Here is a 27,813-nt window from a genome sequence, read left to right on the forward strand (position 1 = left end):
CCCTACCTACCCACCTATACTCTCCTCTCCACCTTTCTTCTCCTCTATCCATCTTTGGTCCACCTCCCCCTCTCTCCCTATTTATTTCAGAACCCTCTCCCCATCCCCCTCTCTGATGAAGGGTCTAGGCCCAAAACATCAGCTTTTGTGCTCCTAAGATGCTGCTTTGCCTTCTGTGTTAATCCAGCTTCACACTTTGTTATCTAAGATACAGACCCACCTGGAATTACCTCGCTAATAGCATAGTGAACCAACCCACAGCAGGAGGAATGCAGAGGTTCAAGAAGGCAGCTCACCACCACCTTCTCAAGGGCAACTAGGGATGGGCAAGAAATGCTGGTCAGCCAGCGATGTCCACATCCCACTAAAAATGAATAGAAAAGAAACTTTTATCTATATAATTTGACAGCTATTCCGTTTCCTGCACTGTAACAAGCTAAATAGAATTCAACATCCACCCTTAGGGTTAACCTGTTTGAAACTGATTTCAGGTTATTAGTTACACTTCTCTGATGATACAGTAGTACAAGTGATTGACTTTCCAGTACATCTAGCAGCTTGAGAATATTGTATTCTAGTTGCAATGAAACTAGACTGGAAGTCATTAAAGACAGGAGAATTGCATTAGTCCACTGCTAAACTACATGCATGTCATTTTTTAAGACTGCATTGTCTAACTGATAAACAAGTTCTTACCTTGCTTAGGTAATTGTAAATTGTTCCTGAATTAGTGAAAAGAGCCTTGTTTGCATAAAGAACAAAGTAAATAATTTGCATTTCTACAATATCTTTTGTATCCTCTGTATGTTCCAGCAGATGAAAATTGTCATTGCTGATCTTTGCACATCATCTCGTCCCTTAGCTATATGATTTAAAAAAAACTCAGAATTGTCTGTCAGGGTATTTTTTACCCCACTGGCTGGTTCTTTTTCCAAATCATGTAAGTTTTATTCATCCTTCATGAAATATTTGGCTCAGAAGTGTTTGAGTAAAGTTATTTTTGCAAATTTCTGAGTACATAAATTCAAAATATTTTATCCTACTAGCAAATATTCATATCTAAAAATAAATAGCATGTGAAACTCCTCGAATTGGGGAGAAGTCATTAATAATTAGGAGAAAAAGCTCTTGTGAGTTTATAGTTGAAAGGATAATTGAAATTATATTTCCACATAACTTTGATCATTGTGATTTGGTTTTAAAGCAAGTACAAGTCATGAAGAAAGATATTCCTTGTACATTAAGTTAGATGTGTGTTATGCAGAGTGGATAAGGCTCTAATTTTGGGAAACACATAGAAAGCACTTAAAAGGATTTCAAATTTTATTAGAAATAATAGGAGACTGTTGTCTGTCTTCATTATATGTCTTGTCTCCAAATATAATTAAATAGCAATATGTTTTCTCCTTTTTGCTTGAAAAGTTAAGTTCTCAGTAAATCTTTTAACCACGTCATAACAAACATTTGTCATGTCGTGTTTTGTATTTTTTAAAAATATTTTTCTAATCCAGGTTTGCTTTGATTTGTCAACAGGCGTCAAGGTGACATCCTCTGTGCATGTTTTGAAGCTTATCAAGCAAGCTGGTGACAAAGTAATGGTTTACTATGAGCGGCCTGTTGGTGGACATCAGAATCAACAATGTAGTTCTCTCCAAGATAACTTTGGCCAACTTGAGGACACAGGCTTCGGTTCACAGTTTGGTCCACAAACATTTGATGATGAAGGAGTTTTAGACAGTACGGATGCTAAAGACTTGGATTCTGAATTTGAAGAATTAGTATGCCCTGAAATCAAGCCACCACCCATAATAATAAAGGAGGATTTTGCACCAAGTAATCAAAGTCCGAAGCGCTCAGTAGTTACACTTGCTGCAAAACCTTTGGGAACCATATCTCCTATTTTGAATCGCAAGTTAAATTTGGGCAATTATCAGATTCCCCTGAAACCACAGCAAAAAGATGTGGTTAAATCTGTTCAGTCGAAGTGTCCAGATACCCCTGATGCACAACAGCCTAGTAAACCAGTATCAGGATCCACAAATAAACCTCCTGTGCCTCCAAGACCCCAAATTAAGCTTACTGTGGCTTCCTCTGAAACCCAATACCAGCTTGAATCCGGCGATGTTGCTACCGAAAAACTTGACAAACCAATTCCTTCCACCAACAGTGCAGAGCGAAATGTGGAAAAGAGTATAGGCAAAATTGGGGACCAAAATGAAGATCCATCACTACCCAAGTCCTCTATAAATAAACAAGATTGCAAGGAGAAAGTTCCAGAAGCTACAAGCAATATGCGTGAAGGAGCAGAAGATAACCAAATCTGGGAATCGTCAGAGGTCGTCTACCGCAAGAGGTTTGGAAAGTGGAACAAGGCCACATGTGTTTTTGAGATTGAAAGCCACCATAAATATGTCAATGTCGCAATCTGGTGTAAAGAACCCTTTAAACCGGGTGGACTTATTTGTTTAGGCCATGCAAGTATAAAACTTGAAGAGATAGCAATGGAATGTCTTTCTACAGCCTCACTGGAGTATCAGGCAACTTTCAGGCTAAGTGCTCCTGAACCAAAAGCTGCTGTCAGTAGGACTGCACTGCGAAATCTAAGCACTCATAAGGGATTCAATGAGAAACTGTGCTATGGTGACATTACATTAAATTTTACATATCTAAAAGAAGGTGATACAGAAAACTCTAGTGTTCAAGTAGAAAAGGAAAAGGAAGATATTTTACAGGAGGATATTCCTACTTTCAGTAAGGAGGATCTTAGTAAGTTATGCACAGAGAAGAGGCATAATTTCCAAGATACTCAGTTTCAGAACCCAACTTGGTGTGATTACTGTAAAAAGAAAGTTTGGACCAAAGCAGCTTCTCAATGCATGATATGTGCATTTGTTTGCCATAAAAAGTGCCAGGACAAATGTCTAGCAACAGAACCTCCCTTTTCAGTTGCACCAGAAAGAAGAGTTGACTTGGAATCAAAGTCATCCTTTAACAGATCTACTGGATTAACACGACATATCATTAATACTAGTTCACGCTTGCTGAACCTAAGGCCAGGGCCCAGAGCTCGCCTTGCTGACCCTGGTGTTGATTTGGTAGAGCCATCTCCAAAACACACTCCAAACACCTCTGACAATGAAAGCAGTGACACAGAGACTTACAGTGCCAGCAGTCCTTCCAAAAGACAAGCTGCTAGCACGGGAACCAAGTTACCAGTTAAGAAAGAAGGTGGTCTAGATGACAGTGTATTTATTGCTGTTAAAGAGATTGGCCGGGATCTGTATCGAGGATTACCAACAGATGAACGCTGCCAAAAACTGGAATTGATGTTGGACAAGCTACAAAATGAAATAGACCAGGAACTAGAACACAATTATGCTTTAATCAAGGAACAGAAGGAGAGCACAGATCCGAGAAAGAAGTTGCTCCTGTCTGCTGCCCTTTCAAAGTCAGGTGAACGACTTCAAGCTCTCACGCTGCTTACCATCCATTATAAAGCAGGGTACGAGGATTTAGAATTAAGTGAGACCGTATCTTCAGAACAACAAACAAGAAAGGTCACAAAGCTTTCGGATGACATCTTATCTATAACAGCAGATGAAATTGACATTGCCAGTCAGACAGATGTGCAGTCATTTAGTGATGTATCAAATGAGCAAATTATTGATGATGCTGAATCCCTTTCATGATTTCATTTCAATTTCCTGATGATTGTACTGAACCAAATTTACTATTTTGTTGATTTCCCTCCTTGCTTCTGTGCAATAATGCAAATGTTCTTCTGTCTTGTGATTTTGACTTTTAATGTGACTACAGTGTCAACAAACAACACAGCCAGTTCTATGACTTGCTGTTCCCCCTTACAGAAGTTTTTTAGTAAGATATATTTAAATTAATTCTTGCGGTGATGGTACTCTGCAGATGAGTCCACAAATGTTGGGAAGATGGATTTGAAGTCTCTTTTGGGACCAGGTTTTAAAATTTGAATCATGTCATAAACCTGTAATTCTTTAAGTTCACCTCTTTTTGTTCTTTGCATAGATATTTCTTTGCCAAATGTGTATCAACATAGCAAACTGTGTGGTGAGCTTTTGTGTCTATTAAAGGTATTTTAGTAAAGCTGAGTTTGCTAGTATATATGTTGTTTCTTTACGGATATTTGGAATTTAAGGGACAACTATTTGGAACCTCAAATACTTGTGCAAGGGTGCAAAAATGCACTGACATTTTCGTCCTTTTTTGAAACAGTAATGTGTATTATGAAGAGATGTCTACTGACTTTATACTACATTATGTATTGCATGGTAAAACATTCAGCAAGGTTTACTACGCAGACCTGCAGATAGTTAAATTTTGATAGAATGTGACAATTCAAATTGACTTACCAACTTGTAATTTTTGCACATGAAGGAAAAATAAAAGTTGTTACTGAAGCAGAGAAAGTAACACTAATTAATTTGCAAGGTTTCCAGTTTGGATAATTGAACCTAGTGTTCCCCACCTCTACCACAGCAAAGTGGAGAGTTGGGTGTTTAGAACATTAGCACTGCCCAATAAATATGATATTGAAACATTCTTGTTTTTGTAACCTTATTTAGTTCTACGTATAGATAATATTTTCTTTGTACGTGTATTTAACACAGATTGACATTAGAAGCCCCTATAATGCTGAAGTACTCCAGAAAATTTAAGGGTCAGTATCTCTACTAATACATTTGTAGCTGGGTTCCTCCAGAAGGAAATGCTTCCAGCCATGCCAAGATTTTTAAGAGGGAAGTCCTAGTTCTGACCATTCATGAGTATTACATACATAATCATTTTATCTGTTGATTGGGCTTGTACAATAGGGCAACTTGTTTGATATTGCAAGTTTACAGAACATACGAGTTAGCTTATTGTAAACAAATGTTTTAAAAAAGAATTTTAATTGCTAACTCGAACTGTCTATAGAATCATTAATTTTTATTGCACAGACAAATTATTTGACTTGATCACTCTTGTGTTGGGTCTTGAAAGAACTATTCAATTGGTCCCACTTCCTTGATCTTTCCACATAACACATGACTTTTCACGTATTTATATAATTTCACTTTAAAAGTTACTGTTGACTGCTTCCACCATTTCAGGCAGTGTATTGTAAATCATAAACTGCTTGAGCAAATAAATCTTTTATCTGTGCCCTGGTTCTTTTGCCAATTACTTAAATCTGATAATTGTGCCATCCATAAATAGAAATAGGTTCTCCTTAATCTTGTCCAATTTTCGTTTACATTTTCTCTAGACTGCAGAGAACAATCCTAGCTCCTCTAGTCTGTCCACATTGAATTCCCTCATTAAAGTAATACCATTATAATAAATCTCTTAAATCCTGTTGTGCATTAATAACCTCGATATTGATGCTTTGGCAGCAATTTCAAGTTTGCTAATCATACAAAAACTTCGAAGCGGTGTAAACGCCAAAGAGGACAGTTTAGAACTCCAAAAGGACATAGACAAGTTGATGAATTCGGCATACAGATGGCAGATGGAGTTCAAGTGAAGGGCGATACATTTTAATGGGTTGAAAATGGATGAACAATACAAAATGAAGGGATTCACTACTTAGGGGACTTGGGAGCAGAGGGACCTTGGTGAATATGTGCATAGATCACTGAAGGTGGCAGGACAGCTGCAGAGAGCAGTTAATAATGCATACAGTAGCTTAGGTTTTATTAATAGGGGCATGGAGAATAAGCAAAGAGAGGTTATACTGAGTTTATACAAGACACTTGTTGGACCTCAACTGGAATATTATGTGCTGTTGATTTTAGGGATAAGAAACTTCATTTATCAGGATAGTTTGGAAAGAATAGACTATTCTCCTGAGTGAGAAGAAGGCTAAGAGGAGGTCTGACATGTTTTCAACATTGAGTGGTAGATTGGAAGAAACTGTACCTGATCATAAAAGAATCAAGAATGAGAGGGCAGATTGAAAGTGATTTGCAAATGGAGCAAATATGATGTGAAGAAGAACTTTTTCACACGGATGGTTCGGACTTGGAGTGCACTGCCTGGAAATGTAGAGGCCTGATGAATTGAAGCCCTCAAGGCTATTGTATGATTATTTGAATAGAACCAATGCACAAAGGCTTGGGAAAAGGGCAAGTAATTGACAATGATAAATGACAATAGTAATGCTTTTTGGAGAGCCCAGTGCAGAAATGATGGGCAAACTTCTCTACTGTAATTATTATGATGCTATGAAATCTAACAATATTTTTGCATATTTTCCCAGTTGAGGTATACTTATACCATGGACCAGAATGGTTTTCATTTGGGCACCTATATGTTGTATACCATGATTAAACGTCATGTCCCCAGCCTGTTCAACTGCTTAATTCAACCTTAAAAGAGTAATTCCACAACAGTGTAATACTTTTCCGAGTCCTACACTGGCCATCAGTGACCTTCAAGTAAAACTGACAGAGCATAAGGAGTCTTGTGATACCAAAAACAAAAAACTACAGATGATGGAAATCTAAAATAAAAACAGAAAGCTGGAAAATTTAGCAGATTTTGTTGTATTTGACAGAGAAACAAATGTACCAGTTTGATTTCAAATGACATCTTCCTAACAGTAGAACGATAGAAGTGTGATGGATTTTATGCTGTTGAAAATGGTGGTAGAAGGTCAGCTAGAATGCGTTCACCCCACCAGCTTCCCCATTCAAAGGAAATATTTTAAGAACATAAGAAATAGGAGGAATCGGTCATCTGCACCATCTGCTCCTCCATTCAATAAGATCAGGGCTAATCTTTTCGTGCACTCAGCTCTACTTACTTGCTCACTCACTGTAACCCTTAATTCCTTTACTGTTCAAAAATTCTATGGATCTTAAAAACATTCAAATCATTTTGGCTGATTACAAGTCATTATTCACTACAATAAATTAAAACTTTTATTGAATGCTTAATGCTATATTTAAAAGCTGTGTGGCATGCAGGTTGACTAATTTCTGAGTGTCTCAGCTAAAAAAAAATGGCACCTCACTCTTCCTGCTGCTGCACAGGTATTTCCCTCAACAAATTTCCTTACTTGTGCTCCACTCTGTTTTAGAACTTGGTGACTTATGTTATATTTTTAATAAGTGGCAACAGTCCTCTGGGATCTTGTTCAATTAGCTATTCTATATTTTGAGCTGGTAGATGGATGGAGTAACTGTTAGCTTTCATAGGGAAAATGGCATCAGATGGAGCACCTCAACCCACCTTATGATCAAAAAGCACTGAACTGGCTTCACAGCTCTGTAAGACTCCATGTATTTACAGTCACCAAGTTATGGAAATTAAGATTTGGGTTAGCAGCAAGCAAACAGGCTCTCTGATGAAGGGTCTAGGCCCGAAACGTCAGCTTTTGTGCTCCTGAGATGCTGCTTGGCCTGCTGTGTTCATCCAGCCTCACATTTTATTATCTTGGAATTCTCCAGCATCTGCTGTTCCCATTATCTCAAACATTTTAATGTACTTCTTTTAGGTTTTTCCAAATGGAAGCTTTTCTACAAGTAAAAAAAAGTTAATGACTTTGCTGAACTGGGTTTATTTCAGAACCAACGTCAGCAATGCTACAATGTAACATCCTACACAAGGACAAAAATTATTTAAAAGGGATCTGGATAATTTCCTGAACTAACTGATGATATACCTCACGCTTACTGAAATCTCCTGGTGCATTTGTTTTTGGGGTTCAGACAGGAAATTCAAAGAAGTTAACTTTTCTCTGATCCAGGCTTTTTTTTTCCAACTCTTGCATCAACTGGGATCACAACTGATGGTTGGAGTGTCATTACTTTTACCTATGACATAATCATTGGAATAATGTGATGAGACCAAGTGCATTTTTCTAGTTCATCTTCTCTGTATGTTTGTAGGTAACAGCCATGTCCATAATCTAAATGAGGAAGGTTTACCAGTTTAGTTTATTTGCTAATGCTTTTGAAAACTGAAACATATTAAAATGTTGAAGAATACATAATAATAATTTTCAAATGGTTATTTCAAACTCTTATTTGATATATTCTAAATCCAAGTAACAGCTAAATTAATAAACCACTGCCATTTTTATTCAGAGTACTTTTATTACAGACATTTCCCCATGAAATGAAGGAACACACATCCACATAAACACACATCTGATTGCAGATTCGGAACCCACTTATTGGTCAACAGGAGAAACTCTGTACATCTTTATTTATATTTTCCTATCTGTTAGCGCACAAAGCGGCCAACTGTCCAATCTGTCTGTGAACAGTGATTATATTTGCATGAACAGGACGTGTTGTCTGTACCACAAAATGTCTCGTCACTTAACAATAAGAGCCAATTATGAAAGTCTATTTTAAGTAATCATGAACAATGTTGACAGAAACAAGTCATGGAGGAAGATTTAAGGCATGGTTTCTGAATATTTATCAACTGTAGTGCATCATGATGCTTGCATGTATGGCTGGACAGTTTTGTGAAGTTTGCTTGGAAACCAGATGTGTAGAGTATTAATCAGTAAAGATGTGCCAACATATCAAATTCATGTAAATATATTTTATATAATGAAGGCACATGAGTTACAGAACAGAAAAGTGATTGGCCACAATGTAAACATATAGATTTTAGAAAAAAAACTGTTGAGGATTGCTTTCCAAAATAGTTAATGGTTTTCACATTTTAGTGCTGTCCAAAAACTTTTCATGTCACAACCAAATGTTCAGTCACTTTATGTGCAACTTTATCAGTGTGAACAGTATGATAGCTTTTATGGAAAGGAGGAGATGTTGTTACTCATCTATCTAAATGTCAATTAAAGGTTCAACTTCATTAATTAAGAACAGAATTAATCTGTTTTTCAGATAGCTAGTTGCTTGACTTGTGAACTTTACTGTGACTACTCATAAATAAATATTACAAGTATACTATATCTGCTAAGATATCCCATACTTTTACATAAAATGAATTGTCCACAAATTTGATTTGTAGCAATGTATTAATCTGTACAAATCTCATATGGGCAAGAAAACCTTTTGAGCAAACATACAACAATAAAAGTTCGTATTTGAATATGTGCATACACCTGGGTTTGTCCTCACTAATAGATACGTGTGTATAAAATACACTGATAAATGCTTCAAAACTAATCATTGATTAAAAATTAAAAAATGGAATAAACATTCTAATTGTTGTGATAAGGCTGCTGGCATTCAATTTTACTCAACCAGCTTTATGTCTCCTACCCCCATACCCTACGATCCTGATTTCTTTACTCATGAGAATTAAGTAACAGCTTTGATATGTTATAATGACCAAAAAAAAATTAGTGCATTTAGGACTATTTTAAAAGGACATTTCACAAAGCACTACATATTGTACATGAAAATACACTGTAAAGAATATGATATGGCAGCAATCATTCATCACTCTCAGATTCTTCCTCATTATCGTCAACCACAGGGGCATTCTGAAAGTGGTCCTGAGTTGTGTACATTTTGGTTTTAACAGTGCAATTTTGATTCATCAAAATAGCCTAAAATGAGATGAATTCAAGTATTATTGTATGCAGGATTTTAGCAATCTAAAGCAACTACTGCTAAATTGTTTTTAGCTTCTTACCATCTTTTCTTCCTTGGCAGGAGGGCTTCGAAGGAAAAAACACAATGGAGCATATAGTATGTCAATGATACCAATAATTATCATTAACCAAGGGAATCCTATTGTTTTAGCAATGGCTCCACCAGTTGAAGGCCCTGAAAGGACATAATAAATTAGAGAATTTTAAAAAATGGTATGCTGTTCAGAAAACATTTAGAGATAAATAGTTATTTGGAACCTGATGAGTTCCTTTGGAAGTGTAACCCAAGCATTTTCTTCACCAGTTTAAGTAGGTTTTGGCTGGTTTAAAGTTTTGTGATGCTAGAAGTAAACAAGGTGTATTTTAGTTAATTATATGGTGTCATCATGAGAGCAGTAATAATTGTTATAGTTGTATTGAGATAACGTAAGGGGAAAAAGCTCTCTTGAAATTAGAACGTCTAACAAAGTAATAAAAATTAATTATCATTCTAAACCGCTGAACTCTCATTCTCCTCTCAAACTGTTCAGACCTAACCTGTTAAGTTATAATTTAGACCAACTTAGTCGTGCCAATTCTACTCTGGGTTTGAAATACCATATCATCAATCAGAATTTTAAACCACATGATGTGGAGGTGCCATGTTGCACTGGGGGTGGACAAAGTCAGAAGTCACATGACACCAGGTTATAGTCCAACAGGTCCATTTGAAATCACGAACTTTCAGACTGCAACCCCTTCACCAGGTGCAGCGAGAGAAGAGCACACAGACACAGAGGTTATGGGCAGAGAGATCAAAAGATCATACAACTGGTGTGATTGGAGTGTCAGATAATAAGATTTGGCAGGTGTCTGAAAGTGTTAGACAGTGACTAAAGTGTCAACAGCTGAATAACCAGCAAAGGAATGAATGAACTATAATCCGATTAAGTGAAGTAGAGAGAGAATTATAAGAAATTAAAAATAAGGTGATGCCGGAGGCAAAGTAAATAACTGGAATAACATGATAGGTATAAGTGCCACATTCTGAGGGTCTAACCAAAGTAATAAGTAATTCAAAACAGTACAAACAAATTAAGGTAGAGAGATCATAACAATTTATCAAGGTGATGCTGTCAAAACAGGACACTAAGGAAGATTTTACAGATACAGAACAGTGTGGGGGCATCACGTAGCATGACATGAACCCAAAATCATGTTTGTGACCGTCTTCATGGGTACAGAACTTAGTTACCAGTCTCTGCTCAGTGATCCTACATTGTTGTGTATCTCAAAATCCTTGGAGGATGCCTACCTGAAGATCAGAGGTTGAATGCCCTTGACTGCTGAAGTGTTCCCTGACTGGGAGGGAACATGCCTGTCTGGCAATTGTTGTGCAGTGTCCATTCATCCATTGTCGTAGCATCTGCATGGTATCGCCAATGTACCGTGCCTCAGGGCATCCTTGCCTGCAGTGTATGAAAGACAATGATGACCAAGTCACATGATTACCTGCTGTGTATGTAGGAGGTGATGTTCTCATGTGTGAATGGTAGTATCTGTGTCAATGATCTGACAGGTCTTGCAGAGGTTGCCGTGGCAGGGTAGTGTGGCATTATGGTCAATGTGGTCCTGAAGACTGGGTAGTTTGCTGTGAACAATGGCCTGTCTAAGGTTTGGCAATTGTTTGAAGGCAAGAAGTGGAGGTCTTGGGAAGATCTTGGTGAGATGCTGGCTGATTGATTGCCAGTTCTGACATGCCATAGTGAAAAACTGCGATGAAAAACTCCCCAGAAGAGACACAGGATATGACCAATAGAGTACCCTTTGTCATCCAATACTTTCCCGGAGTGGAGAAACTACACCATGTTCTTCACAGCCTTCAACGTGTCATCAATGACAATCAGCATCTCACCTAAATCCTCCCTATGCCTCCACTTATCGCCTTCAAACAACCGCCAAACCTTAAACAGACCATTGTTCACAGCAATGATAATGGGAACTGCAGATGCTGGGGAATCCAAGATAATAAAATGCGAGGCTGGATGAACACAGCAGGCCCAGCAGCATCTCAGGAGCACAAAAGCTGACGTTCCGGGCCTAGACCCTTCATCAGAGAGGGGGATGGGGTGAGGGTTCTGGAATAAATAGGGAGAGAGAGGGGGAGGCGGACCGAAGATGGAGAGAAAAGAAGATAGGTGGGGAGGTGGGGAGGGGATAGGCCAGTCCAGGGAAGACAGACAGGTCAAGGAGGTGGGATGAGGTTAGTAGGTAGGAGATGGAGGTGCAGCTTGGGGTGGGAGGAAGGGATGGGTGAAAGGAAGAACAGGTTAGGGAGGCAGAGACAGGCTGGACTGGTTTTGGGATGCAGTGGGTGGAGGGGAAGAGCTGGGCTGGGGCTGGTTGTGTGGTGCAGTGGGGGTAGGGGATGAAGTGGGCTCGTTTTGGGATGCGGTGGGGGAAGGGGAGATTTTGAAGCTGGTGAAGTCCACATTGATGCTCCCAGGCCCCAAGATGACTTTCCATATTAAGCAGAGGTTCACCTGCACATCGGCCAATTTGGTATACTGTATCCATTGTACCCAGTGTGGCTTCCTCTACATTGGGGAAACCAAGCGGAGGCTTGGGGACCGCTTTGAAGAACACCTCCTCTCGGTTCGCAATAAACAACTGCACCTCCCAGTCGCGAACCATTTCCACTCCCCCTCCCATTCTTTAGATGACATATCCATCATGGGCCTCCTGCAGTGCCACAATGATGCCACCCGAAGGTTGCAGGAACAGCAACTCATATTCCGCTTGGGAACCCTGCAGCCCAATGGTATCAATGTGGACTTCACCAGCTTCAAAATCTCCCCTTCCCCCACTGCATCCCAAAACCAGTCCAGCCTGTCTCTGCCTCCCTAACCTGTTCTTCCTCTCACCCATCCCTTCCTCCCACCCCAAGCCGCACCTCCATCTCCAACCTACTAACCTCATCCCACCTCCTTGACCTGTCCGTCTTCCCTGGACTGACCTATCCCCTCCCTACCTATACTCTCCTCTCCACCTATCTTCTTTTATCTCCATCTTCGGTCCCCCTCCCCCTCTCTCCCTATTTATTCCAGAACCCTCACCCCATCCCCCTCTCTGATGAAGGGTCTAGGCCCGAAACGTCAGTTTTTGTGCTCCTGAGATGCTGCTGGGCCTGCTGTGTTCATCCAGCCTCACATTTTATTGTTCGCAGCAAACTGCCCAACCTTCAGGATAACATTGACCACAATACCACACTATGCTGCCATGGTAACCTCTGCAACACCTGTCAGATCTTCGACATGGGCACTACCATCACATGTGGAAACACCACTCACCATGTACATGGCAGATACCCATGTGACTTGACCAACATTGTCTATCTTATATGCTGCAGGCAAGGATGCCCTAAGCATGGTACGTCAGTGAAACCATGCAGACACTACAACAACAGATGAATGGACACTGTGCAACAATCACCAGACAGGAATGTTGCTTCCCAGTTGGGGAACACTTCAGTGGTCAAGGGCATTCATTCTCCAATTTTCAGGTAAATATCTTCTCAGGGGGACTTTGAAATACACAACACATAGAATCACTGAGCAGAGACTGATAGCCAAGTTCTGTAGCTATGAAGACAGCCACGACCATGATCTTGGGTTTATGTCGCACTACATGTTACCCCGTCCCCAGACTGTTCTGTATCTGTAAAATCTACCTTTCTGTCCAGTTTTGACAGCATCACCTTGATAAATTATATTCTCTCAACCTTAATTCATTTATACAGTTTGGAATTATTTATTACTTTGGTTAGACTATTGGCATGTGTCTCTTGTATCTATCATGTTATTCCAGTTATTTAGTTTGTGTTGATGGATCTTATTTTTAATTTTTTGTAATTATCTCTCTGCCGGATTATAGGTCACCCTTTTGCTGGTTCTTCAGCTGCTAACGCTTTAGTCACCAAGTAACACTCTTGGACACCCGCAGAGACTTATTATCTGACACTCCACTCACACTAGTTGTATGATCTGCTCTTGATCTCTATGCCTATAAACTGCATCTGCTTGCTCTTGTCTCTCACTGCACCTAACAAAGAGGCTACAATCCGAAAGCTTGTGGTACCAAATAGACCTGTTGGACTATAATCTGGTGTCGTGTGAGTTCTGACTTTGAAGCACATGGACATGGCTATTCAGGCTGTGCCTATGGAAAATTGATCAATTGAAACCGCAGTTTCTAATTCCTTCAATCATTTCTAATTGCATTTATATGCTGCAACTTGCATTGATACAAGGATTTTAAAGACAAAAACATTTTTCTCAAGTTAATTGCATTAAAAATAAAGTATTGTACATGATTGTAGGAGAAACGTAATAATTTTCTTTCCAATCATTAACTTTTTTACAATTGCAGGAAACGATGACTAACTGAGTTGCACTTTAACATTAGCCAGAACGATGATAGTGGCTCCTGCTTCTGCTGTAACCAGTAGAACCAAGCCTTCAACTTGTTTGCTCACAGTTTAAAAAAAAATCAACACTAGAAATAATTCAGTTGATTAATAACAAGAAGCCCCGTATCTACACATATGCAGTTCATTTTTGTTTAAATGAGTTACTCAATACACAGTCAGAATTCAAACTGAGTAAATTTAAAATGAGAGCTGATGGGCCATAAGGTCTTTTCTCACCCATGGCTTTTGTCATAATTTTAGCTGTTATCAGGCAATCACTGATTGTCCTTTCTCTTTGAATAAACATGGTTAAAGCACAAAAATCAGGTAAGCATGTATTTGTCTGTTTGCATTGTGTTGTACATTCAACATCAGTCCCAAACACCTTTAAATGGATTTCCTTTGAGTTCTGTTTAACAGGAACACTGGAAGCTGCCTCTAGACTTTAGTTCTCATGGCTTCAGGCTGTGTGTCTAAAATGTAATTGAAATTGGGTCAAAAGTACACTTTGTGGCATCAACTCCTTTCCAACACAGAAAAATGGAAATGCAATTTGCTACTGGCCTTTGTGTGAAAATCTACTTTAACTCATAAAAAGTGCAATGGCAAACTGAGAATGTAACTGCAGTGTGGCACCCTGCTGCTCTAAGCAGCTACAAACCCTCCCAAACACCTGCGATATAATAATGTGGTGTGGCATTTGGACAAAAATCACTTTTTCTTAAAAAGAAGTGCTTGAATCTCTATTTTTCTTCTCCATTGTCACACATCTCTCAATTCCATTAGCTGTGACATTCAATCCCCAGGCTCCTCTTACTGGCATTATTTCCCAATCACAGAAATATTTCCCTCACTTCCCTTGTGGGGTTTTGTGCAGTGGCAGCGTTTGGGTGAATTCTGATCCTGTGAGTGTGGCCCTTGTGGACAGCATTAACCTTCTTACTGACCTGCTGTGAGTTTCTCTTGACCTTGGAGAACCTGAGTGGTTCTCTATGTTCAGTTTAGCTGTGTCTGGTGCTATGGTCTCTTTTGGCATTCTGCGGAAAAAAAAAGGCTGGCCCTCCTCTCTGCCATCCACCCTGCATCTCCAGAACCACAAAGCAAGCAGCTGACTTACCTTTCTCAGCCATTTCCTTGGGGATAGTAGTGCCTAACCACAGCGTAAGAGCCGATTTCTAGCCTGTGACATCTGAAGTGGTGTGCAGGTGGGCTTTAAATATGGTAACAACGTTGTGACCACTGAAAGGTCTCAACAGAACAGTGTACTGTTCTGCCCACCAGTCATATAATGATTGTCATACAAACATTACAATAATCAACAACAAAAGAGAAAAAACAAACATTCCAAAAATTGGAAGTGTATTCTATATTGCAACTCTTTTGAAAAAAAGTTAATATAGGAAATTACTCTGCCTCTATGTGAACCTGAAACTGATTCTCATTATCTGACGCAGAGATTCAATCTAAATCTGCCTGAATTATAATCTGTAAATCTTACTAAAATGTCTTTGGTTAGTTCATTTGTATTATTGTGCACGGATCTCATTGATGAGAGATTAGGCTAGACAATGGAGCATAAACAAAATTTCAAGGGGTGATTTCAAGAAGCTTAAGATGATTGGTCTTTCCTGTCAGCGGCCCTGAATTTATTCTGATAATCTGTAATATAAACTCTTTGTGTTCACAGATGCTACCTGGCTTGCTGACCATTTTAAAATTTTATGTTGGAATTTGCTTTTTACTGTTTTCATCCATAATCTCTTTTCCTAATGTGCTGTAAATTGAAATGGTCCTTATGATCAGTTTTTCTCATGTAAAACAAAGTATGTGGATGCTGGAGATCTAAAACAACAAATCCAGAAATGACTGGAGAAACTCAACAGGTCTGGCAACGTCTATGGAGAGAAAAGAGTTAACATCTCGAATCCAGTGACCTTTGATCAGACTGATGGCAGCTATCAGTTGAGTGGATAGGTGGGAACCGAACCCAGAGTGAGGAAAAATATGCAGGCAGACAAAGGGATTGTTAGATAATAAAATGTGAGGCTGGATGAACACAGCAGGCCAAGCAGCATCTCAGGAGCACAAAAGCTGACGTTTCGGGCCTAGACCCTTCATCAGAGAGGGGGATGGGGAGAGGGAACTAGAATAAATAGGGAGAGAGGGGGAGGCGGACCAAAGATGGAGAGTAAAGAAGATAGGTGGAGAGAGTATAGGTGGGGAGGTAGGGAGGGGATAGGTCAGTCCAGGGAAGACGGACAGGTCAAGGAGGCGGGATGAGGTTAGTAGGTAGATGGGGGTGCGGCTTGGGGTGGGAGGAAGGGATGGGTGAGAGGAAGAACCGGTTAGGGAGGCAGAGACAGGTTGGACTGGTTTTGGGATGCAGTGGGGGGGGGGGGGGGGGGGAAGAGCTGGGCTGGTTGTGTGGTGCAGTGGGGGGAGGGGACGAACTGGGCTGGTTTAGGGATGCAGTAGGGGAAGGGGAGATTTTGAAACTGGTGAAGTCCACGTTGATACCATATGGCTGCAGGGTTCCCAGGCGGAATATGAGTTGCTGTTCCTGCAACCTTCGGGTGGCATCATTGTGGCAGTGCAGGAGGCCCATGATGGACATGTCATCTAGAGAATGGGAGGGGGAGTGGAAATGGTTTGCGACTGGGAGGTGCAGTTGTTTGTTGCGAGCTGAGCGGAGGTGTTCTGCAAAGCGGTCCCCAAGCCTCCGCTTGGTTTCCCCAATGTAGAGAAAGCCGCACCGGGTACAGTGGATGCAGTATACCACATTGGCAGATGTGCAGGTGAACCTCTGCTTAATGTGGAATGTCATCTTGGGGCCTGGGATAGGGGTGAGGGAGGAGGTGTGGGGACAAGTGTAGCATTTCCTGCGGTTGCAGGGGAAGGTGCTGGGTGTGGTGGGGTTGGAGGGCAGTGTGGAGCGAACAAGGGAGTCACGGAGAGAGTGGTCTCTCCGGAAAGCAGACAGGGGTGGGGATGGAAAAACGTCTTTAGTGGTGGGGTCGGATTGTAAATGGCGGAAGTGTCGGAGGATGATGCGTTGTATCCGGAGGTTGGTAGGGTGGTGTGTGAAAACGAGGGGGATCCTCTTAGGGCGGTTGTGGCGGGGGCGGGGTGTGAGGGATGTGTTGCGGGAAATACGGGAGACGCGGTCAAGGGCGTTCTCAATCACTGTGGGGGGAAAGTTGCGGTCCTTAAAGAACTTGGACTTCTGGGACGTGCGGGAGTGGAATGTCTTATCGTGGGAGCAGATGCGGCGGAGGCGGAGGAATTGGGAATAGGGGATGGAATTTTTGCAGGAGGGTGGGTGGGAGGAGGTGTATTCTAGGTAGCTGTGGGAGTTGGTGGGCTTGAAATGGACATCAGTTACAAGCTGGTTGCCTGAGGGACTGTTGATTGTAAGGTAGGGAATAAGAGAAGCTGGATAGGTGAAAATGGGTACTATAAGTACTTGAAAAATGTGTTGGCTGTGCTGAAAGCAAACCATGTCATGACAAAAACTGGAGTGTGGAGGTAGATGATAAATAAGGAAAGAGGCGTTCAGGCTCTAAAATTGTTAAACTCAATGTGGAGTCCTGAAAACTGTAAGGTTCCAAGCAGAAGATGAGGTGTTGCTCTTCCAACTTGTGTTGAATCTAGTTGGACCACCACAGCAATCCTGAGACATTAGTTTCTCTAATCCTTTCCGGTGTCATTTTCCCCCCCTCAAGACTGACAGATCTGATGTCTAACCTTTCATCCTATCTCATTCTCCAGTATGAGCAATTGGCCAATGTGTTATTTCTGATGTTTACTCCTGGGGCTCTGATGCTTTTCTTGAACTTTAATGAGTAGGCTGACTGCAGTAAAAGAATGTTTCATGAAAACCTGTTGTGATAGCAACAAATGCCACAGACGTCTACTGTTTTGAAAATATACCAGCATTCAATGTGGTTTCTTAGTTGTTTTCCTAAATTGAACATCCCAAATCGTGAATCTATTATCAGTTTGGATCGCTTTCAGCTTTTCCTTTTTTTCAGCTTTGGTACCATTTATTAAATATCTGTATGATTCTTTTTATCCCCCTTTCAATGTCAAATGGCTCACAACAAATTGCAAATGTAATCGGTCATAATTCTGCCTATGACAAATTTTCTACATTCTTCTGTCACAGCTTTATCAATCTTGAGTGCTCGTTAATTTAGTATTATCTGAAAAACTGAATCGATTTTATCTGTTATTTCTGAATTGCATAGAGGTTGGAGGCTTTTCAATCAGTCTTACATTCAGCCTGCCATTGCTTCCTTCTCTAGTATCCACTAGTTACACTGACTACTTCATTACAAACCCCTCTCAAACTGATATGTAGCTGTTGTGCTGATTTGATGAGATTTGGGCAGTTGTTCAGCCATGGGCTAGACTTAAGTCATTGGACTCTTGGATATTGCCCAAAGACCAAAAATTGCCAAATCATACCTTGGATACTACGTATACATTGTTTTGCTTCATTGATTTTTTTTCTCTCCTAACTTCTCCCATTTACACAGCAATTTCTTGAACATTTCAGACAACATGGGTTTGTGTGAAACTAAAGTGTTTACCATAATTATTAATAATTGGATTGCACAATGTCATCCACGGAGGAGCGCAGCATTAGTGGTTTTAAAAGCCTTCAACAAACATCATGTCTAAGTCTGAACTTCCAACTAATAATTCAATGTGGATACCCATACCTTTGTTCTATAAGAGTACGGAGTTTCATTCCTCTTGGAATGTTGTCAAGCAAGCTTGCTTTGCATTATCAGAGAGGTACATGATCAGCAATTAACTCTCAGACACCAATAAATTAGAATATTTAATCATTTCCTTCACTTCAGAAACCTGTGCACAAAATGGCAGCCGCATTGCTCCTGAAACAACAGCAACTACACATCAAAGGTACCTCATTTGTTGGGAAGTGTTAGAATGCCCAATAATCCTTCAATCAGTGTAGCAATATAATAACTGTTTTCATTTCAGGTCTTCTGGAATATTCTCTCTGGACAAAGCATTCAATATAAAAACACCTTGCTCCAGTCTGAGGCCATCTAGTGTTCAGTTAATAGTATTCAAGTTCAATACATACAGCCGAGGACTTAAAAGCGAATGTAACATCTTTGATTTGTTATCTTTCAAATAAGTCTTAAATACTTAATTCCCAACGGTAATGTGTAAACTTACCTAACGCAAACCCCATGCAAAATGCCACATCTGCAATTGCATAAACACTTCCGTACACAGAGACATGACGCAAGTCCACTAAGTAACCCATAATAGGCATCATAGAAGAATCTACCATTCCTAAAAGGAATAGTACATTGATTAGGCATGATCAAGTTAGCTGCAAACAACAAATATTAGAATAATTCAAAACACATCTTTTAAAACAATCATGGTGATTGTTATAAAACATTGACTAAAATATACATTAAAGGTGCTGAAAAATCATATTTCAGGCTTAAGGTCAGGTAGCTATGCCATCTTAATCATTATCTAGTAACAAAAATATGTTTGACAAAAAGTCATTAAAATGTTAAGTTTGTTTCTCTTCCCACAGATTCTGGCTGGTCTGCTGAAAATTTCCAATATTTTACTTATTGTTTAAATTGTGAATTGCACCAAAACTTTTTTTAAATATACAGAGTGTATTCTTTTAAAAATGCAGTGAGAAATTCAGATGTAGAAACATAGCATGCAGTAATAACATTGCATGATGTTATTATGAATTAATTCCAGAAAATTCAAATGATACATTGAAATATAATTTTCACTGATCATTTAACCAATAAAGTGTTGTTTAAATGTCAATTAATTAATTTTAATAATCATTTCTACTGGCCTAGAAGAGAGCAAGACTGCACCAGAAATGTGTCAATAGTACAAGTTAGATAATACTGTGAACTGGCACATTGTTTTTTTTAAAAAGTTGAAACTTGGGTTTCAATTCACCTGTGTTGATAAAACAGAAACCTTACATCTTCAACTTTTAAATTTTTTTTCAAATTGATTTTCTCTAGCATTATGAGAAATATGTATCAGGTAATGTTATTTGATGCAGTTGACTAAGAACAAAAAGTACCATTTGGACTGACATGCCTGTTGCTCAATATTTTGCACAAATCAAGACTATGAAGCCATTCAGAGATAATGGGAACTGCAGATGCTGGAGAATCCAAGATAGTAAAGTGTGAAGCTGGATGAGCACAGCAGGCCCAGCAGCATCTCAGGAGCACAAAAGCTGACTTTTCGGGCCTAGACCCTTCATCAGAGAAGCCATTCAATTGCTTCATTCCATGAAAATAGATCTTGTGATTGGTCAAATGTTCCAATTGTAACTTTGGGTATTATTCCACTAAAGCTATGCTGCCAGATACATAGTGCACTCTATAGGTACTGGTCTGGTGCTTGTATATTTAATATATCACCCTACGACTGAGGTTAGATTGCATTTCAGACTAAATCAAATAAACCCCGAGGGCTGTACTCACTCAGAAGATAGAGAATAAAATAGTTTCTCTAATTCTTGATCTTACATTGGCACAAACAGAAAACCACTTTAACGTGAATATAACTGTGGAAAGAAATCAGAGTTAGCATTTCAGGTTCAGTAACCCTCAGAACAGATGGTAGCTACGTTCTTCCAGCACCTCATTTTCTGACTGGGAACTCTACAGCCTTCTGGACTCAATATTGAGTTCAACAATTACATGGTTTGAGGCACCTTCATTCATGTCCTTACCCCAAGCCCCACACACCAGGCCTTCTAATCAAATGGTCTGCTATTACACACCACCCATTGTTAGCCACTAATTGTCCACAACTAGCAATTCATTCTCACAGGCTGATTGTTGTCCACCCATTCATCTATCCAACCATTCTTCTCTCTCTTTGGGCTCTATCTCTACCTATCATTTACTCCTCACCCACTCTCACCACCCTATCTTCTGCATAAAAATCAATGTTTAACTAGCTTACCATCAGTTCTGAGGGAGTGTCACTGAACCAAAAAATATTAACTCTGATTTTTCTCCACAGTTACTGCCAGACCTGCTGAGTGTTCAAGCAATTTCTGTTTTCATTTCTGATTTCCAGCATCAGCAGTTCTTTTGGTTTTATGAATATAACTGTAGCCTGTGATACTTTGTAAAGCTGAATTTCCAACTTCTGCTAAAGATTAACTAATTAATTACTAGAGCTGATCTTAATTTCGAACAATATTCTCTTCCACCATTTACTGTTCTGCCTGTCGCTCTTTACTTATGAAGTCATTGTCATCCTAACAAAGGTTTGCTCACCTATGGCAAAACCAACTCCAAAGTTTGGTACGATAAGTCCATATATATTCTTAGCAAGTGGTACCTGTCATAAATGAAACAAACTTGTCAATCATCTTTAAAATCAATTTCTCTAAATTTTCAATATATTTGATGGATTTTCTTTTAAAAATGCCGCAATTCCATTTCAGTTTCATTTCAATGTTTTACAATTCCAGCAAACGTTTCTCTTTATTGAACTGGAAGGAATTAATTGGATTATCCTTGACTTTATTTGTCATCCTCATTCTGAATCCAATTCTAACATTATGCTCTTGTTAGGAATATAAATAGTTTAAAATATAATTGCCCTTACAAGGTGGGGGGAGGGGTACATGTGCCAGAAACTCATTCAACATTTTGGAAATTGTCTTCTTCAAAATATTTGAAAATTGACTTTTCACCAGTGGCTTTTATACCATTTGTTAGTGTTCAAAACAATGAAATCATGCCTAAATTGTTCTTGGAGTGTATTATCAAAAGAAAGGTTAAGTACCAGCAATTAATTGGAAAAGTTTAATTAAATTTAAAAGCCATTAATCAATTTCAGAAATGAAAATATGCCACATGTAGTAAAAGGTGAGTGAAATGAACATTCAAATTCACTTCATTACAGCAAGTCAGTTGATAACCCCATTATTATTGTTAACTTACGCAAACAATGCTTATTCCAACAATTATCATCCCGAGAAGAGAACACAACCACCTGAGGAAGAGATAAGAACTGGTGAATATTGGCAGGATTTGCTGTTGATAACCATTCAAGTGCTTTCGTATTCAGAAACTGACTTTCCCTTAATATAACTTGTCTGAGAGATGGCTTAGTCAGTCTGCTAAGCCCACAAACTTTTCTTCAGAAAATAAACCTACGTGATTTCATTTCCTGTGAGGCAGACACATGGGTATTAGATGATTAAATATACTTTAAATCAGGAACAACTGGAAATCTGTTGATCTGTTTTTATTATTAAAATCGTCAAAATCCATTGCACAGATTGTGAGGCCTACATATTCAATAAGTGGTTCACAAGGTAATTTCCTACCTGCCCATTTTGTGTGCAAGAACACCAAAGATGTTAGTTCCAATTAGATACGAGACACTTGCTGGAACAAAAGCAACACCTGAAAACCGCAATAAAGCTTATCAGTATTAATGTCACTCAAATGGAATGAAATTGTAATCTGCAAGAAGCAGGAATTGATAACTGTAGAGGTAATAAAATGCTGCAGCATGAATAAACTGTTCTAATTTCCTATTGTAGGCTTAGCTGGACTAACAAAAGAACAAGAATAATATTTGTGTAACGATACAGCTGTTTGAGAAGTGCCTTTTAACTAGTTACTTTTATACCAGGTAAAATTTCTTCCATGTTTTCTGAGCTGCATATTTACTTAACATTAACCAGTAGTGGCATCAATACTTTTTTATATGGTTCAATGCTGAACATGTAAGAACCGTGCCATGAATTATAAGAATAACTGTTACTTTCTACACACAAAATGAAATGCAATGCAGGTCAATTGTCTGACGTGTGTAGATTGAGCAAATATTAATGTGTAAGTCTGCTCAAAGGTAAGAATTTACAAAGGTTAAACAATGCATTTGATAGGAGACAAGTCAAAATTGAACTAAGCTATTGTGGAGTGAACGACAGCCTTGATTTCTTAATGTGGCAAAATGTTTGTTAATGAAAGTTCCATCAGCTGAGTATTTCAGGTAAGATCATAAACCCAGTCTCATTGTTTAGTTCGTGCTGTCAACTATGAGTCAGTTGATAGTATGGTTGTGATTTGTGGTCTAATTCCAGTTCTTGAGTACAAACGTTTGGGCTGACACCCTGATGTTGTACAGAGGCACTTCACTGCCGGTATGCTTAGTTTTAATGGAGGAGATGTTAAGTTGATACCTACATGCCTCTTCAGGTAAAATTTTTAAAATCCCATGAAATGAATGAATAGCAGGTGAGTTACCCCCGATTCCCTAGCTAACATTTATCCCGCAGTCAGCATTTCAGAAATAAATTAGCCGGTTATTGACATATTGCTGCTTGTCGAAGCCAGCCTTGCACTAATTGACTGTGGGTTTCTCGAACATTACAATAGTGACTATACTACTTCAATATTAAATATCCTGTAGCCATGAAAGGCACTATATAGATACAAGTCTTTGTTTTCCTTTATTCAGAGTTCTGCTAAAAACACTAACAACAGCAATTGTCATGAAGCATTAACAACGTAGCTGCCCATGATTACCAAAAGATTCTGATATGGTTGCTCAGAATTTCAAGTGAAAAAGTGGTATAGCTTGATATTTACCCAGTTGCCACTTTGGGGAGCACATGGTCTCCATCATCCAAATGGGTAAGGCTGGTTCTAACATTGCAATACCCATGTTTGCAAAGCATATGGCTCCTTATGAAAATAAGAATTGTTATTAATAAACTCAAACAGTTATTGATTCTCAAATATATAGCTATAAGTAAAAAAGTTGGAATACACTAAATGAATTTATTAAAATATGATTTTGGCACAATGTGCTCTTTAACATAAGTAGTTCTAACAAAGCAAGGATTGACAAAAGGGAACACTGTCAAATCAAGCAGTGGGTATAATTACATGAAATGCTCCTATTCTCGCTTTTTAAATATTTATCATTGAAAGGTTAAACCACTTAAGCAAACAAGCCTGTTCAATTTTCGACAAGTTTAATGAAATACAGAACACATCGATCCTGTTTACTAAGCTTGAATCAATGGTAGCACAAAAGATTATGGTAGAATAACCTTTGATGTAAATTTTGAATGAATGCAATAAATTATTATTTTGCAAGTTGCCAGCACTTATTAATATGAGGACATCAAAGTCTCTCTATCTGGCTGCTAAGTATATTCTGCTGTGAATGAATAACATCAATTCTTTGAGGTGATCTGGCTGTATCATATGCAATTACTCTGTGACCTGATGCCAAAGAGTAATGAGCGTGGCTAGTAAGAGTATCTTATAATGCAGGCTGAGACTCCGGGCCAGACGTTCACTATTTAGAAGGATCACTTGGGTCAATAAATGTAATCTCACACTCATGTTCCTTAGACTTCAATTCATCCAAAAGAAATCTTTCATACAGTCAGTCTCATTCATCCATCACCTAGGTTCTTATTGACTGATAAAGCTCATGGTCCAAAACCTCCAATTTAAAATTCTCATTCTCAATTTTGAATTACTTCAACACTTTATCCATCCCAAGATCTGTAATCTCTTCTAATATGATGACCTTCCAGAATTTCTATTCCCTGGATTTTAGCCTGTGAAGCATCCCTCCCTTGCTTTACCTCAATATTGGCAGTCATGCCTGTAGGTGTCTAGGTTCCTTGTTCTGGAAATACCTCCCTAAACATTTCTGCACTCCTCCGTTCCTTTTATACTTTTCTTAAGATCTGCCTCCTTTTACAATATGTCCTTATTATGCTCAGAATCAGGTTTTTACCTGTTTACTCATGAGTGATCCCCTTTGGAACATTCATCTACTTTAAAGACACTGTATAAATGGAAGAAATTAAGCTAGTGGTGTGGTTGAACTTCTTCTGCCTTTCCTGAAATATTGCTGGAAGCATAATCGATATTCACACAGTGTAAATGGGAATGTGAATGATGCAATTAAAATCCATGAGACCTCACTGACTCGACCAATTGTCCCTTTCTTGCCATCCTATTAATCCTTAATGCACTTCCTGAATGTCTCCTCTGAGCAAACGTTGCCCAAGTGAAATTTATTTTCAAAATATTTTATTTCCTTTTACAAGGGCAAGATAGCCAATTCTTAAGGAGAAATGAAGGACCACAGGTGGGGAAACAGCAATTATTGGGCCTTCAGTAGGCATGACTTACACAGTTTGTGATAGGGCCCTATGGAGTGTTACCACCTGAGAGACCTAGGGGTTCAGGTACATAGTTCCTTGAAAGTGGCATTGCAGTAGTCAGGGTGGTGAAGAAGGCATTTAGCACGCTTGCCTTCATTGGTCAGAGCATTGAGTACAGGGGTTGGGACATCATGTTATAGCTGCACAAGACATTGGTATAGCCACATTTGGAAAACTGCATACTATTCTGGTTGCCCTGCTAAAAGAAGGATGTCATTAAAATGGAGAGGGAGCAAAAAAGATTCACAAGAATGTTACTGAAACTGGAAGGTTTGAATTGTAAGGAGAAGCTGGGTAGACTGGGGTTTTTTTCTCTGGAGCATAGGGGGCTGAGGGATGACCTTGCAGGGGTTTATAAATCACGAGGGGCATGGATAGGGTGAATAGCCAAGATCTTTTTCCCAAGGTAGGAAAACTGCAGGGCATAAGTTTAAGGTGAGAGGGGAAAGATTTAAAAAGGACCTGGAGTACAACTTTTTCACACAGAAGGTGGTGTGTTCATGGAACAAGTTGGCAGACAAAGTGGAAGCGGTGAATACAATTACAACATTTAAATGACATTTGGACAGATACGCTGATAGGAAAGGTTTAGAGGGACATGGGGCCAAACACAAGCAAATGAGATTAGTTCAGCGAGGATACCTGGTCAGCACGGACAAGGTAGGTCGAAGGGCCTGTTTTTGTGCTGTATGACTCAATGACTTCAGTAGGTAACTTGGGAGAATGTTATCAGACTCAAATTTATAACAAATATATGGTTTGCATTCTGTAAATGCTTATAGTCTTCAGGCATTCTAATTTATTGAAAGGCTATTACCAATGTTGGAATTTCAGACAATGTTGTTTTGGGATTGAACCTTGAAGTGGTTCAGCCTTATGTGTCAATTTGTACCCAAAACAATTCCACTCCATACTTCCATTGTGGGATCTAGTGGAGGCAAATTGGGTTTTGCACAATGGCTGGAAAACTGGTGAGAATTGTGATTTTAGGAAGATCCACTGCATCTTGTACCATTCAGGTACGTGGTGGATCTGCAGGGGAGTCTTGCCTCAGGAATCCCCACTACCACCCTTTTACCTTATCAAATGCCCACAACTTACACCAAATTTGGGGAAGGCAAATCATGCCCCTTGTCCCTTTTGCTCCATCATTACTGAACTCTTTTTTAACTATTTTGCTTCAACCTTCTGATAATCTCGTGGCCTAACCTCCTCCATTTCTTGGTCTCAACCAGTTGTGCAAGACTTTTCAACTCTTTTGTTTTCAGCTCATCAGTATAAATCTATTTATTGATTCCTTCTTCCCATTTAGTATCAATTTTTCTTTGTCCAACATGTAAAACATCACGGGCATAACTAAGATAGTAAATTCATAAAATAAATGCAAGGCAGTATTAGAGTTGTACATTTGTCTTTATTCTGGAAATTCTACATAAATGTGGATTAAGTAATGTAAAATACATGAAACCTTAAAATCAGGGAAGTACCTGCAGCAATCAGTATATAAGGATCACGTAAAAGTGCAAACAGTGAGCTCCCCTTATGACTCTAGAAAAGATTTAAAAAAAGTCACAAAAGAAAGTAAATATAGTAGTGGGTGAGTCAAGAAAAGTATTAATATTCTAAAAGTATGTGCTAAAATGACTTTTTAAAAGTGTGTTTTGTCATTTTGTAGTAATCTGATGTTCATACTTACTTCTGGTTGAGCTTTGGATGGCTGGAGGATAAACAGCTGTAGGGCTAAAGCAGGCAAGAGTTGTTATTCTGCTTAAATTGATTTTAGATGCCTGACAATAATAATCTTTTCCCTTACTTACCTCCATCCAGAAGTGCCAGCGCTGACAGAATCAGGAAGGGAGCAGTCTTCCCCACAAATTCATACATCACACTGCCAAAGGGTGGGCCCACTGTAAAGTGTCAACGTGAAAAATCAGCATGGATTTCTTATGCTGACTAAGTGAATGAAACATCACACAGCAAAATGCATTTCTAAGAATTATAGTTGCTGTGTGTGTGACTTAATATGATTATTTAGTACAATAAATTTCTTTTAGCCTTACACAGCAATCATGTCCCAAAATATTTTACCAAACCTGATGATCGAAATTCACTCAAAAAGGTCCCTTCAATTGTCAAATAAACAAATGTATAATTAAGACTTTTTGTAATATTAGCTTTAATTTCAACAGCAGAAACAGTTGATACTTGTACTGCCTTGCTAATCTAATAAAATGACTGAAGATGATTCACAGAAGCGTTATGTAACAAAACATGCCATCAAACCATGTAGAGAAATATCAATTCGAATTTTGGTGGAATAGCAATCACCCTCAAATTGTCCTTCAGCTTGAATTTCTCCTCACCCTGATGCTGCTCCGACTTTTGCATCTGAGCCCAGCTTCTCCAAGAATGTGCAATGCAATGTCCATCAAAGAGTTCCATAGCAGTTCTGTAGCACTGGAGGCGAGATGAGGCAACTCTCCCACCAAACCCCACTCCTGCCCTTTACAC

General features: G+C 39.1%; 2 protein-coding genes across 2 annotated transcripts in view; one reads left to right on the plus strand and one right to left on the minus strand.

The window, feature by feature from the left end:
• The window catches only part of pdzd8 (PDZ domain containing 8), a 210,087-nt gene extending 205,968 nt beyond the window's left edge, over positions 1–4,119 (plus strand). Inside the window, exon 5 of the mRNA XM_048550985.1 lies at positions 1,534–4,119. Within this exon, the coding sequence (XP_048406942.1) occupies positions 1,534–3,689 (2,156 nt within the window). The 3' untranslated portion in view covers positions 3,690–4,119. The remainder of the gene's footprint in view (positions 1–1,533) is intronic.
• Positions 4,120–8,012: 3,893 nt separating this feature from the next.
• The window catches only part of slc18a2 (solute carrier family 18 member 2), a 48,074-nt gene continuing 28,273 nt past the window's right edge, over positions 8,013–27,813 (minus strand). Inside the window, exons 7-16 of the mRNA XM_048550986.2 lie at positions 27,120–27,209; positions 26,999–27,042; positions 26,790–26,850; positions 23,702–23,797; positions 22,429–22,507; positions 22,040–22,091; positions 21,368–21,431; positions 19,254–19,373; positions 9,637–9,770; positions 8,013–9,550 (exon numbers count right to left, since the gene is read on the minus strand). Coding sequence (XP_048406943.1) covers positions 9,434–9,550; positions 9,637–9,770; positions 19,254–19,373; positions 21,368–21,431; positions 22,040–22,091; positions 22,429–22,507; positions 23,702–23,797; positions 26,790–26,850; positions 26,999–27,042; positions 27,120–27,209 — 857 coding nt within the window. The 3' untranslated portion in view covers positions 8,013–9,433. The remainder of the gene's footprint in view (positions 9,551–9,636; positions 9,771–19,253; positions 19,374–21,367; positions 21,432–22,039; positions 22,092–22,428; positions 22,508–23,701; positions 23,798–26,789; positions 26,851–26,998; positions 27,043–27,119; positions 27,210–27,813) is intronic.

Source organism: Stegostoma tigrinum, chromosome 20 (assembly GCF_030684315.1).
Source record: "Stegostoma tigrinum isolate sSteTig4 chromosome 20, sSteTig4.hap1, whole genome shotgun sequence".
Classification (NCBI taxonomy): Eukaryota; Metazoa; Chordata; class Chondrichthyes; order Orectolobiformes; family Stegostomatidae; genus Stegostoma; species Stegostoma tigrinum.